The sequence below is a fragment of the Enhydra lutris genome, unplaced genomic scaffold (genome assembly GCF_002288905.1).
Source record: "Enhydra lutris kenyoni isolate GAN:26980312 unplaced genomic scaffold, ASM228890v2 scaffoldscaffold7, whole genome shotgun sequence".
Lineage (NCBI taxonomy): Eukaryota > Metazoa > Chordata > Mammalia > Carnivora > Mustelidae > Enhydra > Enhydra lutris.
The window spans coordinates 24,795,532-24,814,377 of record NW_019154091.1 but is presented as its reverse complement, the minus strand read 5'-3'; the positions used below and the strand labels follow the sequence as shown (position 1 = coordinate 24,814,377).

The 18,846-nt window shown below is 40.8% G+C and overlaps 1 protein-coding gene across 1 annotated transcript; it reads right to left on the bottom strand.

Moving 5' to 3' along the window:
* Positions 1–1,707: 1,707 nt before the first annotated feature.
* On the bottom strand, positions 1,708–18,180 carry LOC111142337 (transcription factor E2F7-like). Its single transcript, XM_022495371.1, has 7 exons — positions 18,135–18,180; positions 9,762–9,947; positions 9,206–9,278; positions 6,401–6,869; positions 5,061–5,316; positions 3,178–3,599; positions 1,708–1,916 (listed from the first exon to the last, which is right to left on the bottom strand). Exons 1-7 carry the CDS (start codon positions 18,178–18,180, stop codon positions 1,746–1,748), a joined length of 1,623 nt encoding a protein of 540 aa, XP_022351079.1. The 3' UTR covers positions 1,708–1,745.
* Between the last annotated feature and the right edge of the window lie 666 nt (positions 18,181–18,846).

Genomic DNA, 18,846 nt, shown 5'->3' with positions numbered 1-18,846 from the left:
TAATTTTATCTGTTTAACACTAGAAAAGATTGTAAAAAAAAAAAGAAAAAGAAAAAGAAAAAGAAAAAAATGCCATCTTGTAAACTTCAAAAGTTTAGTGTTGATAAAAAATTTTATATAATAACAAATTTATTTAATCTGGCTACCTACCTCAAGTTTTCAAAAATCTTGTGGGGGTAATAAGGCTAATAGTATTGTGTAGTTAATATAAAGCTACTTTAGTCAGACTCCCAGAGTCTCTTAAATTAATATTTTTATTTCATATAACATTTTATTGGGTCCAAAAATAAAAATAAAATAGAATCCTACACCAAGATTCCAAATCTAAGACAGAAGCTTAAAGAGGAAAGGAAGGAGGGAAGGAAAAAAGGAAGGAGAGAGGAAGGCATTTACTGGAAGAGACAAGATTGAGGTACGTCAATAAACCTAGGAATATAAAGAACTAGTCTGGCTACTTAATGAAATCCTAAAGCAGTATGGTTTAACAAAGGGGTATTGCATAATAGTTTCCAGAATTGTATTCATGCTAGAACAATGAATCCCTGCACTCACCGCTCTTATTTTTCAGAAACGTTCTGAAAAATAACTGGTTTGAATACTCTTGGATACTGAACCTAAGTTGTCCATATTCCCTCTTACCCTTCCACAAATAAAAAAAAAAAAAGCCAAAGGAAAAAAAATAAAATGATCACCTATTGGTCCTATATCAATTTCTATATCATTACGCTTCAGAATTCTACCAAAAGGTCCCATCTAGGTTCCAATTTTCCATATAATCACTTGCTACCATCCTGATTTATTCAATAGACAGATATCCTTCGAAGGCATCCATACCTGATACTCTACAGTTAATATTTAAATTAAAAAAAAAAAAACCCACGGGGCATGTGGTGAAGGAAACTGCACATGGTAGGATTTTTACAAATGAACAGTAAAACCTTAATGTTCACACAGGTCAGCTCTTGGGCTGCTAGCGTTCATCTTGCTTCTCATGCCCAGACAGGGTCAGCACAGTTCATGATAGCAAGGGTGCCATTCACAGTTATTTTGGTCGTAACATTCCGTCTGCATACACATTTATCCACATTATTAGTAGGTTGTAACGTAAGTGCAGGGCAAATTATAGGAAAAAAGTATAAACATTCAAGTCGTCATACCCTGAAAAACATGTATTTTGCTGTCGTAAACTTTTTGCACTAAATCCCATTTCAGGAACAAAATAAATAATACCATAGGATTCACAACTGGAATCGGCTTCCTGATGAAGCCTAAGGAAGCAGTAGCTTTTTTTAAACTGCAGAAAAGAAGTTTCTCTCACCACAGATCTATGCTCAGGGCGAGGGGAAAAACCTGCCAAGAATGCTCACCCTAGTTAAGTGCTAGACAGCTCCCTCCCCCAGTAGAAAAACCACAAGGCTCCAGTAGCCTGCTCATATCGGCTTCCAGCAATAAGAGGATTCTTGAATCGAAACCATAGAAGTCAGTCGGTGCTTTCACTGTGACACCAAGCACAGAGTCTGGACTCTAGCTGATATTAAATGCACAATTAATAACAATTGCTTTCAGGAATAGATGATTCATGATGATGGGAAGTTAACATTAGAACCAGCAGGTGAAAGAGAGAGGACGATGTGTGCCTAAGACCGGACGGTCTGCATCCCGCTTTGCATTCAGTGTCAGGGCATCACCTGGGATGGGGAAGGTCAGGTCGGGGGAGCCCCACCCCCGTCTGGCAAGGCGTGGGATTAGTCAGCCTCGCTGCTGGGGATTTCGAGTCTCCTCTGTGCTGAGCTGGTGTTTCGTGTCAGATTCCTTTCTCTTCTCCTAAGGACAGGGTCTCCCAGGCTGCCAGGCGTCTTGAAAAATGTCTCACGATGTGTGCGTCGGATGCTCTTGGGGGTCATGGGAACTGGGGACTAAAAGAGCAAACACAAACAGGTGAAGTCAAATTGTTCTCGGTCTCTGAACTAAGCTCTTTCTTGACCTGTGTCAGTACGATCTTTGTGCGGTGTTCTTTTCGCTTTTCTGTCCCACTCCTCTGCTTTGTAGCCTCCCCAACACTTCCCACAACCGGAAATTCACTTCTTTGTTTTGTGGGCGGAAAGGCAGCCTAACGAAGAGGCTGGGAGCGTGCCACCAGCACGACTAGCTGGCTGACATGGGCAAACTACTTAACCAAGCTGTGCCTCGGTCTTTTCATCCATACAGTGGGGGTGACAAAGGTGACGGGGTTGTATGAATTAGACAAGATAATATTTATAAAGCACTTTGGGCCATGCTAGGCATACAGTAAGTATGTGCGTCTTGGCTCTTTTTGTACACTTGCTACTATGTATCTTCTTGTGTTAAATGTTGCATATTGATCTCCTTAACGTGCCCTTAAATGGTAGGGACCATTATCCTGTTTACTTTCCTATCTTAACTGGCTGGATGAATGCCTGGCACATGACTGGTGATCAGAAAGCATGTCACATTCTCATCACCTTGTTTAAAAACTAACTTGTTTAATTTCAACATCTAGCAAACTTGGGAACCTCTGACTTATTTGTCTAAAATATTTTGGGCCACAACATAAAACTCTGTCTCCGTGAGAGAAAGGAACAACTCTGGACAATGCCTAAGGCACCAACACATGCTTATTGACGAACTACAAATGGGAGTTTGGAGGAAATACAGTACTGATTAATTAATATTGATTATAAAATTCATATATGTACATTTGTGTGTGTGTGTGTGTGTGTGTGTGTGTACAGCCTCCTAAACACTGCATTTTGAGAAATGACAGATGCTTGGAATCTTTGTGCTTGTATCCAGACTTCTGTTTCCCTGAATTGTTTCTACAGCTGTACAATGAAAATTCAGGGTGTTCTCCTGTCATTCATCTAATGAAATGAAAGCCTGGAGAAATCATTGGAATATTCAGCATTCATCAACAAGCCCCCTGAACCATCCTTGAAATAAATCCCTTTAATTTTAAGGAACATACTGACAACTAAAAAATATTTTTGTCTTCAAAGTACAGCATCTCTAGCCTCCAGTCTCCAACAGAAGCTGGGTAGACCCTGACCTGGAGCCTCTGTACTACTGGCATGAGACGAAAAGCAAAGCTCATGAAATGCAGACTGAACTGACCCCATCGCAGAATGATGACCTTCCTGGGCTCACGGCACAACTCACCTGTTGTAATTTTACTATGGGGACAGGATGCCCCGAGTACACAGGGGATTCAGGCTGGATGACGTTGTGTGATCTTGGCATCTCTGGACTCAGGTTGAGTGAGAGTGGACCCTGGAGCTGAGGGTCTGCGGAGGGGAGTGCTGATGATTTTGGATTAACCATGTTTGCAGGGCCGATGAGAAGATGAGCTGTTGATCCGAGGCCAGGCAAGCCAAAATTCACAGGTCCCGCATTTGGGAGAGCACCGGGGGCCGAGGAAAGTGGCCTGGCCATCGTGGGAGAATAGAGGACGGGGAAAGGGCCCAGCGTCGGAGATGGTAAGACCATGCAAGGAATGCTGAGGGATGGCAGCTGACCTGAAGGGGGTCCCACGGCATGGGGGTTCTGACTGCCAGATAAGAGCACATTGAAACCATTTAATCCTGAAACGGAAGAACAAGGTGAAAGTCAACAGAATGTACGTATGCTTCCAGCACATGTACCCCACGGCCCTTCCAAATGGGAACCCACGGTGAATGAATTCCACCTGACCAGGCCAACTCCCTTCCCTTGCTCTCCCCACCCTACACCGCTTCTCCCCAGCAGTGGACACCACTGAAATCCCCCCCCCACTGTGGGATAATGTGGGGGATGTCAGTGTCTCCAGAGAGAGTCAATTAACATGTGTTCCACTGAATGCAAATTGAAGAGGAAAGTGAACTTGGATGGGAAAAATTTTATCTTTATTTCTGTAAACTTCTAACAAATTTATATTTCCCTCAACTTGGATCACAGGCAACAAATCCAACAGTATTACTAGCACCTTGACATATATATTCCTATAACATTAGAGCTATGGGAGATTGTTACTAGACTGTCAAGCTCCTTACGACTTTGAAATTATGAGAACACTGGAACTACTGTCGGATCTTCTTATTACTATAATTTAAAAAATTTTTTCTAATGGTATTTCAATATATTTGGCCTCCTTTATTATCCTATGTATTTATTAATTCTATGCATTTTTTAAACATTCCGAGGAGGAATCTACAGGCTTTACCATAGTGTCAGCAAAAGCTAAGAATCCCAGTGCTGGGCTGTCATTTCCATTCAGCTGGGACTGAGTCTGTTTCTTGTTTACCAGTGTATCTGCACCTTTGAATATCGTGCTTATATCAAACCCTCAGAAAATATTTGCTAATGGAATAAAGAATGTTTTGTAGATAACTCAATAATAACACCTACCTAACCTATGAAGTGAATGGAAAATTCAGGAAAATCAGTTTAAGTCTCTGCATCGAGAGCAGATTTATGTACACAATGCGTGTCTTAAAAATTAGGGATCTATTATATTTCAGCTTTATTTCAAAACACTGACAGCGTTGGAGTCTTACTGTCAGGCACTAGCACCTGAAGTGTTTCAGATGAATTAAATATAAAATTTAATTCAGTTTCGAGAGTACCACCTGGCACAGGTGCCATCGTGAGTGCTGCTTTACCACGAGGATGCCTTAATATTTAAGTTCATGCAGGTAATGAGTGGCTCTGCTGTCCAGCCCTCTCTAGACCCGGCCCTTGACCACAGTGACACGCTGAGTACCTCTGGATATTCAAGACATCAGCACACTAGCTGTACAAGGTGGCCAAAAGTTTAATGCATTTAAAAAAGATGACTTGCCCTAATTATTTTCATAGTTTCCTTCAAGTTGGCCAAAGTGATAGCAGCCTCTACCTTCATTTCATTGATGGAGGGAAAGAAAGGGCTGAGAGTGAAATGGTTCAGAGGCTGTGTAGACTGCAGTTCACTGATGAACCACTTTGTCAGGTGACATGGAAAAGATGTAAAAATCTAATTTATGACCTGACCACCCCGAGGGGCCCTAAGACACAAGGACCCTCCTTACCGGCCGGCGACTGCACGTAAAGGTACTGTTGCAAAGAGAGCTCTTTGGTGCTTTCATTTTCTTTTGAAGACTTTTCGATCTCTGTGTCTCCCGAAGGATTTCCCCACTCAGAAGAAACGAAGCAGTTGGCTGTGCCCTTTGCCGAAGGCTCCTCTGCAGCTGAGACTTGGGCCTCCATGTGAGTGTCTTCGAGGGGTACAGAGCCGCTGTTACCTGGGATCCTGGGGGAGGCAACGTCTGTGGACTCTGAGGGTTTCTACGCACAGTCAACGAAGAACCGGAAAAGCAAGAAAAATCCCAGTGGTAAAATACGATAGCAGCTTTCTCAACGCAGCTAACACATAAACAAACAGGTCAAAGACCAATGTGTGCCACACTGAATTGCATATGTCCGTTGTTTCAGTCACGCTTATTACAATGGTCTGAAAATCAGTGTCCTATCACGTACTTCTATAGGCTTAGGATTCTTAAGCATAGACATGATGGAGTTTTAACAATGACAGACTGGCCCTGGTGTTTAGACAATAAGATACACTTCAGAGCTACTGACACATAAAGGGTATAGGTCCCAGACTTTGAGTGGCCCAGTAACAACTGCAGGAGGACTGGCCCAAAGCCAGTCTTGGTTATCTAAGACCTATATATACCAGTCAGTCTTTCACTGCCATTCTGCAACCCTAGGCTATATACAAAATTAGAAGGAGTCACTCTGGTGAGAGAAAGGAACAGAAGAGAAAGCATCCTCAGTAATAGACTGATTTCCATGCGGGTGCCGAGTGAACCCAGCACAGATGCCTGCCGTGATCGTGCTTCTGCTTCCTGAGTGTTGGACTGGTCAGATCTTGTTCACCTCTGAATGGCTACGAAGTGAGAGATGTGAACAGCTCATATTTGTGTTCCCTTCGTTTTGTAGCTGGGGAAACGGGATCTCTAAGCTGTGATGAGAACGGACACAGACACTGAAAGACCAGCAGCCATCACACTGCTGACTCTGGAGCTCGCGTGCATCCTGGATTCAGATGATTATGTCACTGACCTCCACTCATGTAAGAAAAAAAGGATAAGCCAAAAGATGGGGAGGAATATACAAACACATGAACAGTGATTGACTCTATGTGGTAGGATTATGTGTCTTTTTTTTTTTTTTTTTACACTTTTTAGCATTTTATGCAAAGTGGGAATTTTATAAAAGTCACTTTTATTACAGTACTACTTTATGGCAAGATTTTATGGCAGAGCCAGTCCTGGGCTTAATTATATAAGCAACACATGAAATACCTCACATTTCAGACTCAATGGCTTATTAGCATCTGTACATCTGTATACCCGAACTCCCTTACCTTGGGCACGACAAGAGCTAGAGGGCTGTCTTCATAGTCCCTGCTCTGTCTTTTAGTGGCTGGCTCCTCCTCCTGAGGCCTCCTCTCCTCCCCAAGGCGCTTCTGAACTGAGGGTGTGGATGGGTCCCTCTCTGACCCCGAGCCGGACCCTGGGGACGGTCCCTCCTGCAGGCTCCCGTACAGCATGAACAGCGAGGTGGAGGGCACGTACACCACAGGCTGGCTGGCCAGCAGGGCTGGTTTCAGGGTCTCCATGTCCGAGGCAGCCGAAGCTGGTGAGACACTCATTCGTCCAGTCAGACTGTTCTGCATGGAGAAGGCCTGCAGGTCCGTTTGGGCCACAGAAAATACTTGGTGTGGTAAAGGATTAGCAGAATATTCTGAGTCAACAGACAAGCCAGGGAAAGGAGCAGCAGGGTCCAGGCTGCTTGACGGAGGCATCACTCTCTTACTGACGAAGGCTTTCCTCCTGCAGTAAAAAGGAACATAATGGGTCCCATCAAGTTACCACATTCCACCAGATTCTCTGCTTTCTCAAAGAGAGACGTACCAAAGCAGAAATGAGATAATGCTGCTCAAGCTGATACTAAAGTGTGTCCCTGAGCACCTACGAGCTGACTCCAGAGCAGATGACCATACAACTTGGACGGATGGTTAGGGATGGGGTGGGTGAGCCCTTGGGGGACTCTGAGCTCAGAGATCACACCGGCTCTCCCCTGCCTCCTCTATGTCTAATAGTTATCAGCACATAGTGACTGCTACCTCATAGCAGGCCCACAAATGCCCCATGACTAACATAATAATTTTACATAATTATAATGATAGTTACCCCTTGCCAGTTGACGAGGGAGGAAAAGTGAGTGACTGAGAGATCAGTGACTGATCAGCCTACTAAAGGTCAACCGGCCTGCTTGAATGTAAGGAAGACGGGGCTCACACTCAGGCACTAAATGACGTTCTGGGTAGATAGCCGAGACTGGACCAGAGGTTCACTGAAAGGACACATCTGGAGTGTCTCAAATCCACTGTGCGACAAATGGAGTGGGCAGTGAGTGAGGAAATAAAGTTATCTACTAAATTATTTTCTGTCATTCTTATTCTGCTCAGAATTCCAATTTTTAGGCACAATTCATTCAAAATTAAGCCCTATTTAATAGATTAAAAACAATGTCTGGGCCTTTTATACAGAAAGATTTCTAAATAACAAAAAAAGTTATGTCATTAGTGTATTTTTGGAAACAAATTAGGAAAACCTGTTTAAGACTCCTTTAAGAAGAGTAAACAGAGGAGAGGGATTTCTTTGAGCCTTTTTGATGGAATCAGTAAGATGTATTTTGCCTTGTCTTCTTGTCCACATGCTGCTGGGAATCATATGGAGGGCCCTGGGCTGCAGAGATGAGTAAAGCTCTCTGGCCGCAGCCCCTCTGAATGAGAAATCACTACTACTCAGCTCTGTGAAGCTCAAAATACCTATACTGAGTACATCCCCCACCGTCCTACCTACCTCCAGTCATCTACCTTCACCCTCCACATCTCCACCAATAGCAGCACCATCATTTGAGACCTAGGTGTCCTTTGTGAGGCCGCTTCCTATCTTGGTGAGTTGTGCTGACTCACTGTCTTACACTGATTTCCACTCCTTTCCATCTGCAGCTGACACAGCTCAGACCCACACCAGAATGGCTGCAGATGGGCCATTCCGCCTGCTTTAAACAGTCATGGTGTTCTCAAGGAAGTCTGCTGTAGGTCTTTACTGTCTGTCTCATAAACCCAAACTCTTCTACCTGGCTTCTAAAATAATATTTTTTTGCCAGTTTGACCTATTCACCTCCAACACCCCGAGTTCTTTTTATGAATGAGGTTTCCTTTTGCTTTCCTATTTGTACAAATCGTTATGGCTAAACTAATCAGTGTATGTCCCCATACTCCCCGACCCTGCCTCACAATCTGTTTCTTCCCAAATCAGTCATTAAAATCCTCTCTTATTCCCACATTAGCATTTCCTCTGCTTCCTCCTATAATATGTGATTTCCTTCTAAATCAGACCCAAAACTTGAGTCTGATGGCCTGGGTTTGAATCCTGGCTCTGTCACTTCTTAGCACTGTGCCCTTGGACAAGTTATTTAACCTCTTCGGGTTTCTGTTTCCTTTCTGTAAAATGAAGATGAGAGTACCAATCTCAAACAACTGTTGTTGTGATTAGATGAGTTACTGTACATAAAACTTTCAGAATGGAACCTGGTGGTTCATAAACAAAGTTAGCTACAGTGATGACAAGTGATTCCAGGAACTATAGTTATCAGTTCTCAGGGCCATGTTAGTAGTAAACTGTCTTTTATCAATGTATTTGTTTTTATTTTTTTCCCCTATAAGCTTTCATTAGCTTAGGGTATAAATTTTTCATACTTTTGTGTCCCTGATGCTACACCCAGCACAATGATGAGCACAAAGGGGAAACCCAGAAAATTCTTAATGTACAAATGGCTGACTTAGGAGCAAGACTGCTAACATTTACATTCTGATAGGTGGCATTTCAATGGAGTCAAAGTTAACACCAGAAAATAGAAAAGAATACACTCAGGGCACCTGGGTGGCTCAGTCGGTTAAGCGTCTGCCTTTGGCTTAGGTCATGATCTTGGGGTCCTGGGATCGAGCCCACATTGGGCTCCCTGCTCAGCGGGGACTCTGCTTCTTCCTCTGCCCCTCCCCTTGTTCACGCTCTCTTTGTCTCTCTCTCACTCTCAAATAAATAAAATCTTAAAAAAACAAAAAAGAATACACTCAGAGTTTTTGAAGACTACTCACTGTGAACTGTCTTCTATTTTCTGTCGGTAAACAGCTGCCAGACTTCCAATTTCTAAGGAGTAGCCACCTGACCCTGAAAAGAAAAATAAAACTCTAACAAAATATGGCAGGGGATTTATACACACCAATGATATACAGCTGGATTCATTATTCACTGCTCAGGGATTATAAGATTATCTGAAATCCATTCCGGTTTTGATTCAAAGAGAGAAATTTCCAGAAGCTAGCTGTTAATGGGGAATTTAGGTTTTATCAATAATTAGAAAGAAAACAAAACAAGTGTTGCTTTGTAAATTTGATGAATGTCTGACATGCATCAAACAGACCAACCTTGGCAAACCAGCTAATCTTTACTGGTGGACTAGGATGAATTTCAGGCATGGGGCCATGTTCACTTCCTGTGAAGCAAGCAACTCTTTTACCCCCAACCATCATTTCACTTCAGGTAAGTGGAAGAAACAGGCAGGGCCTAGAGTCAGCTTATTTTAAAATGCCTGGGCAGGGTGACTGTTACAGGACAACTGACTGATTCCACAGAATATGGAAAGGCAGATACCTTGTTCCTCTTTATAAGGGCTGCTGGGCTCTGAGTTCACTTTCCTCTGGATCCTCTCAGAAGCCTGAACTGTGCTGAAAGAACCATGTCGAGCCAGCCTCTGTTTTGCACAGACTTGAATCTGGCCATATGTTTCTCTTTTCAATTCTGGTAAGACAGATGCAGAAACATCCACTAGTTCTTCATCTAAATAAATGAGAGAATTGGTAGTGTTGTTATATAGCTGTAATTCTGGATAATTTTAGTCTTTTAAAGATATAGCTTTGAGAGCCTGTAATTGTAATGGAGCTACTCTATAAATTAAAAACTAAGACAATCAAAGGAATTTTATGAGCCTTGTCTCAAACCCCAATTTCTTTTGATGTACTAATTTTTTAAGAGTTAGTAAAAGACTATAAAGTGAAACTGAATCCACATATAATCTAAAATTATCTAAACTGCAACAAAAATAGAACAAGATGTTCTCCAACCCAAATTAGAACAGACCTGACATTTCAGATGCTTTCTCTGGGCAGAGATATCAAAGGAAAACCCAACCATGCTCACACCAACACACAGATTTAAAGATTTTAACACTAATTGAGATCAGCCTCTTAGGCCACAGCTCTACTGCAATAAGAATCTCTACTTTCTATTATGTTGCTTTATTATGTCTTTCTTATGTAGTAGGAGGCTCAGTTACTAAGTGACCAAGGGAATAAGGTCAGCAAAAGCCCCATGGTTGAAATGCTGCAGAATAGTGAGAATAGAAGCGTTAAGAGGCCCATTTTATGCTTATGGTAGCCTGTGTAAAATCAGGACAGAATTTTCTAGGTAGAACCAGGCCTATTTTCTACAGAGAAATAGTTCCCGTTGCTCAGTCATTCCTACCCTGTTCATCTGTTTGATTTTTCTAAGATCAAAGCATGCATGTTTTAATTACAAGACTAATTTAATAAAAGGAAAGGCTCAGCTAGACTTACATTTTCTAAAACACACAAAAATTTTTAAATCACTTTTACAGTTTTTTCTCATAACAAAACCCTCCAAAATGCTCTTTCTAGAAAATAAAAAATTACAAAATCAAAAAGAAAATGGGTCAAGATGGTAACAGGGAATACATTTACCCTCCCGCCTTAAACACAGTTATCAGACAAAACAAATAAAACAATGGCTCTCAAGACACTGGACAGTAGGAAAAAACAGGCAGTGATCCTCAGAGATAGTAATCAAATAAGGTGAGACCAATATTGCCCTCACTTACTGCCCAGAGAATATTTCCTGGTTGGAGTATAGGGAAGGGAACCTGGAGAGAGATTGGAAATCTCCCCAACTCAAGATTGGAGCTGGAAGCCAAGGCAAGCCAAGGCAGCTAGAGTTTGCAGGGCAAAACTCCAGGGAGGAGAGCCATACCAAAAGAATGCTGGAGATCTGCAGAAGGTTCCCCCCTACCTCGCCCCACTTAAGTGTTTAGTGGAGTACTCATGCATGTGAGACTACCCAAGGTCAGGGAAGGAACCACTTAAAAGGAGAAGAAGTAATAGTGTTTGCAGCTCATCCAGGGCTGGGAATAGTGCCTATTGCCAATAGCCAGCATGGAAAAATCTCCTAATTCATGAATTACTGGTTAGAATACTAAAAAGGGTATTATTGCCTCAATAGTGAGGGTAATGCACTGAAAATGAACTTCTGATGATCCTGTCTACCAAAGCTTAAAAACAAGACCTGAAAGGTTCACTGTTTCCAAGCAACTTCACTGCATTGCAGAACAAAGCTGAAGAACATTTTTAGAAATACTGAAATATCTAGCACTCAACAGTATGTAAATCTCACTGTCTGGCTTACAACTAATTATTATCAGGTACACAAAAAAGCAGGGAAATACAACCCACTATGAGGACATAAATCAAGGAAATGGATTCAAAAGTGACACAATGATAGAATTAGTGGACAGGCACATTAAAACAGGTATTATGATTGTATTCCATGAATTCAGGAAACCAGAGGAAAGATTAGGTATATTAAATAAAGACACTGAAAAATATAAAGACTCAAGTTAAACTTCGAGTGGTTAAAAACCATAATGCTGGAGAAGAAAATACAGGGGATTAATGGCAGATTAGACACTGTAGGAAAAAATAGTGAACTTGAAGACGTAGCAATAGAAACCATCCAAAATGAAGCACAGAAAAGAGAATGAAAGAAACAAAACATCAGAAAACTGTGGGATAATTTCAAACAGTCAAATATAAGCATAATTGGAGTCTCCAAAGAACAGAAGAAGGGAAAGAAAAAAATAATTGAAAAAATAAGGGCTGAAAATTTGTCTGTCAATAAACACTTCCAACACATAGATCCAAGAAGGCCAACAAATCCTAGTATAAGAGACATGAAGAAAGGAACATCAAAGCACACATACCAAATTGTTTAAAACCAGTCAGAAAGAAAATCTTAAAAGCAACCAGAGAAAAAGATGCATTACATATGGAAGAAGATGATGAGAGATTTCTAACCAGAAACAATCTAAGTCAGAAGACAGTGGAGTGACTTCTTTAAAGTACTGAAAGAAAAAACCTTCATCCTAGAATCCTTTACCCACTGAAAATATCTTTCAAAAACAAAGAAGGGTGCACATTTCCAGTTACATGATAAGTACTAGGGATGTAATGTCCAGCATGATGGCTATAGCTAATACTACTGTCTGTTACATTCGAAGTTGTAAAGAGAGTAAATCCTAAGAATTCTCATCATAAGGATGAGAATAAGGAAAATTTTTTTTCTCTTTTCATTGTATTAAATATGAGATAATAGATACTACCTAAACTTATTGCAGTAATCAATTCACAATATATGTCAAATCATTACACTGTACACCTTAAACTTACATGTGATATAAATAAGCATATCTCAATAAAGTTGGAAAAAAGGCAAAATAAAGATGCTTTTAGACACAGAAGAGCTGGAAGAAAGAATTTATCACTGACAGATCTGCACTATAAGAAATGTTAAAGTCCATTAAGGCAAGAAAAACGATACCAGATGGAAAGAAATCTACATCTACAAAAAGGAATGACAAGTACCAGAAATGGTGACTACTTGGGTAGATATCAATTTTTTCCCTTATTAAATCACTTTAGAAAACAATAGACTATTTAAAACAAAAGTGATAACAATGCATTGTGGGGTTTTTAACGTACAGAGAAGTAAAATATTTGGCAACAACAGTACAAAAGTCAGGCAGGGAGAAATGAAAGTATGCTATTGTAAGGTTCTTATACAATATAAACAGTATAATATCATTTGAAGGTGGCCTGTGATTTTTTCTTGCAAACTCAGTAATACCCTTTTTGATTTTGGCCTAATTAGATTTTCATTCCTTTATTTCTCCAGAAAGGGATTCTCTAGTGTTTTCTATGCTTTTTTCAAGCCCAGCTAGTATCTTTGTAATTGTTATTCTGAATTCTAGCTCTGACATTATACTAATATCCATATTTATTAAGTCTCTGGCAGTTAGTACTGCCTCTTGTTCTTCTTTCTGGGGTGAGTTTTTCTGTCTTGTCATTTTGTCCAGAGAAGAATAGATGAATGAGAGAGCAAAATACAAAAATATTGACCATGACCCCAGCAAAATATATTCTAAACAAACCAGAAGAGATCAGAAACCAAAAAAGAAGAAAAAAAAAAAAAAAAGGGAAAAAGCGAGAATATAATCAAACAGGAGGACAGAACAGGGTAATATACTAGGTTCTGGGTGTATTTGGGTCTGCTTTTTAAAAGAAACTGGATCCCAAAATTATAAAAAAACAAAAACAAAAACAAAAAAACAAATATATATATATATATATATATATACAAAAATAAAATTAAATACAACGAAAGGAAACCAAAAATGAAGAATATATATATATGTAAATGTAAAAATGAAAATTAAAAAAGACTTAAAAGAATTAGTAAGGGGTGCCTGGGTGGCTCAGTGGGTTAAGCATCTGCCTTTGGCTCAGGTCATGATCTCAGGGTTCTGGGATCAAGCCCTGTGTTAGAGTCCCTGCTCAGTGGGGAGCCTGATTCTTCCTCTCCCTCTGCCTGCTGCTCCCCCTACTTGTGCTCTCTCTCTATCTCTCTCTTTGTCAAATAAGTAAGTAAAATCTTAAAAAAAAAAAAAAGTTGATAAGAAACTAGTTGAAAGGGGGAAAAAAAGGAAAAAGAAATGTTAACTGAAAGATTAAAGAATAATGAGAGAAAACCTTGAACCATATACCATCTTCCCCTAGCGCTACAGTTTTGCAGGTCTGTGTGATTGGTAAACTTGGTCTTAGCCAGATGTCCTTGCTGATCTTCTGGGGGAGGGGTCTGTTGTGTTGATTCTCAAGTGTCTTTGCCCCAGTGGAATTGCATGACCCTTGCGGTGTGTCAGTCTAAGTAAGGCTAAGTAAGTTGCTCCGGTTTGCTCTCTGTGGCTTTTGTTCCTGGAAGGGTTTCTGCTGCTTTAGAGGATGGGAATGAAGAAAGACAGTGGCCTCCACTCTTCAGTGGGCCCTCAGGGACAAGCAGTGCATCACTTTTGTCTCCCTGGTTTCTGTCCACACTCTGTGATCACCCAGCTTGTGACCAAGTGTTTTTATTTCAGGCATGTGACCCCAATTTGAGTCTCCAAACTCTGCAATGTGCAACTATGCTGCTGCTCCTGGGGGGAAGGGAGTGGGATCTCAGTGCTGTTTGCCGGGCCCCTGCTGGGAATGGTCGCCTGATTGCACAGCAGCAGTTCATGGTTTATGGCAACACGGAGCTGAAAGCCCATTCTTTGGCTCACAGACGGCAGCTGGCTTCCTCACTCTGAATCTTGGGAACTCTGCAGCACTCAGACACCCTCATTCTTTCTGTGACCCCAGGGGATCCTGAGACCACACTGTCCCACCTAGCATTCTGCCCTGCTTCACCACCCGAGCACCTTCTAAATGTCCCTCACTTGAGCAGGGATGTCCCTCACCTGAGCAGACTTCTAAACATTCTGATTCTGTGCTCCACTGCTGTCACTTTCCAGTAGCTGCTAATGGAGCACCCCCCCCCCCGCCATGGTTTATCTTCCAACATGTCGCCTCAGCTTCACTTCACACCTCCTACCTTGCAAAAAGTGGTCACTTTTCTATTTGTAGAATTGTAGCAATTATTTTCTTAGATCTTGGGTTGAGTTTACAGGTGTTCAGATGGATTTGATAGCTACATAGCTGAATTCCAGAGACCAGATGAAACTAGAAAGAGTCCCCTCTTCCTTCACCATCTTCCTCTAAGTCTGTAAATTGAAATTGAAATTATAAAATTTTTCTGTGACTATAAGGCTTTAGTTATCTATGCTTTTTAGTACATAGTTGATTAAAAAACACAAATATATTACAAATGCTGATCAGTAATTATTGAACAATATAAAGTAGTCCTTTATGTGGAAATCTGCAGCTTAGATGGGGCTTTAAAAAGTTAGTTCACTCATTTCATGAAGAAAATTCATTATTGCTAGAATGAGAAAATGATCAGCATCAATACTATATGTATTTATCTTTTTTTTCCCCCAGTTGTAAGCCTCAAGAAATTTCACTCACAGAAATAAGTTAATGGGACTGGAAGAAATTTTATTAGGCATTGTAACCCAATTCTTTAACTGATTTCTGAGGTACTTGCCAAAAATGACATAGTACTATTTATATATTTATTTACTTACTTATTTTAAGAATCAGTGACAACTGGCTTAGTTTTGCTGCAATGATGTTGACAGCAACAGAATTGGAAGCTCCCTGACCTGCAAAAGGATTTGGTACCCAGTCACTAGAATTATTTACATTCTCAGCATAGATACCAATATTTAAAATAATCTCGGTATGGACATCACAGAAGTTAGTTTTATAGACTTTATACTCAAAACAGTGCACCTCTGTAATCTTTGGGTGGAATGTAAACTCTTTTTCTTTAATGGGAGAAGGAGCTTAGGAAGAGGAGATGGGAACTTGTCATTTCAAAATAATAGTTGGCCAGAGATTACCAAGGCTATCAAGTTTATCAGTTTTAGAAATTATCAAGATTATCAGTTATGATATTTTAAAATGAATACAAATGAAATCTGAAGATGGAAGGGAAGCTGATTCCCTTAAAAATTATTTGAATATATACCTATCCCTTGAAAACTCTTTACACATCCCAGTTTGAAATCACTGGTTTATCCCCAAATCCACTGCTTGATGATGCTTGCCTGAAGTCTGATTCCAAATTGGGCTGTGGCAGTCGAGACTGATGTGGGCATAGTCAAGCATTCAAAGTGTTAAATTAATTGACTTTAAATAACTCTTCCTTATTTTGTTTCATCTTCTGCATTAAAAAGAGAGAGAAATGGTGTTCTGAGAAGTTAAGAGTGATTTTGAAAGCCCATGCTATATCGATTCCTCATTTATTATGTTTTTTAAGTTGTGAATTTAAAAACTAAAACTAAGTTTTAAAAATCAAATTTAAAAATTAAAAATTAAGCTGACTAACTGTAAATCTCAGCAATCTGAGAACAAGTTTTATTTATGCTCACGCAGTATGGTCATTGTAGGTGGGCTATAGCTCTGCTCCTTGCTTAGGACTGTGAGAGCACAGCTCTTCCTTGGGACATGTGGTTTCTTAGCAGAGGGAAAAACAGGCCTAGAAAACCCTGAGCAGTCTCTTAAAACTTCTGCTCCAAAGGGACCCTCATCACTTCTTCTGTATTTCTTTGGAAAAGTAAGTGTAGAGCCTATGCTGAGTCCAACACTGATAAGGATATACAGACTTCCTCCAGGAAGGGGCAGCAGATATCCTGACTGATGTTATAAAGTCCTGCACCCATGAAAACCCCAAGTCCAAGAACACTGACTTACAGTAAAGAGATGGTGATCATTTTCTAAAATTGTTATATTAAAATATAAATATATAAAATATAAAAATATTTATTTTAGTTTTAAAATTACAAATTATTTCCAACATACAATAGAGATTAACATAACAAAAATGGGAGTACTTATATCCTACAATTACCAAATGTTAATATTTGCCATATTGACTTCAGATCCCCTTGTTAAAAAAGAAATAGGGGCACCTGGAGGCTCAGTTGGTTAAGGGGTGACTTTTGGTTTAGGCTCAGGTCATGATCTCAGGGTCATGAGATGGAGCCCTGCGTTGGGCCCAGCTCTTGGTATGGAGTCAGCTTGAGAGTCTCTCCCTCTCCCACTCCCCTCCTTGCATGCATGCTCTCTTTGTCTCTAAAATAAATAAATAAATAGAATCTTTTTTTTTTTTTTTTTTAAGATTTTCTGTATTTATTGGAGAGAGATAGCACAAGCAGGGGGAGCAGCAGGCAGAGGGAGAGGGAGAAGCAGACTCTCCACTGAACAAGGAACCCCATGCCAGACTCATTCCCAGGACCCTGGGGATATGACCTGAGCCGAAGCAGACACTTAACCAACTGAGCCACCCAGGAGCCCCTAGAATCTTTTTTAAAAGAAGAAATAAAACATTGTAGATGAAGTTGAAGCCCACCACCAACCTCTTCTCATTCCTCTTTTAAGCCCCTACCTTCTAAGAAATAACTATCCTGATGTGAGATTTATTATATTTATTATATTATATATATATATATAAAATATATATTTATTACAAAAGTGCTTTAAAAATATACATAATGTAAAATGTACATGTCTTTAGCATTTTACTCTTTCTACTCAATATGGTAAATCTTAGATGTATCTGTGTTGATGCGTGCAGATTTAGCTATTTCATTGAAAGTATTCAGTACTATGTGATAATGAATATGTCACTATCCACGTTGTTGGAACTTTGCTTATAGCTTCTTGTTGTTACAAAAATGGAATGACCAACACCTTTATGTGTGTTTCTGTGTATAAGACAAGAGTTTCTCTAAGATTTATGTCCTCAAAACGATCAAAACACTTCGCTAGAGTGGCCTTGCGGGGTTGAAAGGGCTAATTGCTTTTGCATATCGAGTTGAAGCTTAGAGATGGCAGCTCCGAAGGGAAGAATGAACAGACATGAGGCCCAGCGTTACCTGAAACCATCTGGGCAGAGAGTCAGAGACAGCCTGACAAGACTTCTCTGGGCCCCTGAGACACGCACAAAGCAGGGAAGACCATCGCCCTAGAGAACTAGAAGTTTTCTTTGCGGCTGCCCATGCTGTGTTGAATGTGGGCCGAAAACCTGCCTGTGGCTGGATGAGGAAGACCCAGTAAGAGATACCAGGGAGGTCAAAGTGGGTCTAAGGAAGTCACAGTGGATGTTGAAAGGGATAGGAGGGACCAGAGAGCAGAAGGAAAAATGTACATCTCCACCGAGGTCAGTTTGAAGAGTAGAGGACTGAGAAGCCATTTGTCCTACCCCAAAATGCAATGCTATGTGGCTGCAGGGAGTCGGGGAGGACCATCGTGAAATTGCTCTGTAGGCCCGCATCTACTTCCTGCTTATTACATTCTAATGGAAGCCCGGTTTTGTTCAAGGGCCCACCTCGGCCCCTGCAGAGCCCCCATGCTTCAGTTACAGGGGCAGGTCTCAATAGAATAAAGGTAATCCTGTACCCCATGCTGATGATCTGTCTTGAAATGGACATGTTAGGCAATTTGGGCCAATGATGAGGAGGGATTTTCTGGAGGATCTCTGCAAAATTTCTTTCTTACTCCTCTGGAGGTGTTTCAAAGATATGTTTCTTCTCTTTAAACTTGGTTTGTGTGGAACTGTAATTGCTGCAGTCTGATAGAATTGGCATATGGAAAAAAGAACCAAAGGGATTGGCGTGAAAAAGCTGGAGTCGTCCTGCCTCTAGACTTCCACTTGGTGCTTTGTAAGCACCAAGGCCCCTTGTTGTTGAAGCCAGTCTGAAATATGTGTTGTTTTTTTAAAAGATTTTATTTATTTATTCATCAAAGAGCAAGCACAAGTAGGAGGAGCAGCAGGCAGAGGGAGAAGCACGCTCCCTGCTGCGCAAGGGGCTTGACGTGAAGTTCGATCCCAGGACCCTGAGATCATGACCTGAGCTGAAGGCAGACATTTAACCCGCTGAGCCACCCAGGAGTCCCTGAAATATGTTCTTAAG

Excerpts from the sequence above, each read along its gene's own strand:
- LOC111142337 (XM_022495371.1), bottom strand. The coding sequence starts at position 18,180 with ATGGTCCTCCCCGACTCCCTGCAGCCACATAGCATTGCATTTTGGG. Across the intron at positions 6,870-9,205 it reads AAAATAGAAGACAGTTCACA|GAGGAAAGCCTTCGTCAGTA; the intron begins GTGAGTAGTCTT and ends TTTTTACTGCAG. Across the intron at positions 3,600-5,060 it reads TTACGTGCAGTCGCCGGCCG|GATTAAATGGTTTCAATGTG; the intron begins GTAAGGAGGGTC and ends CTTCCGTTTCAG.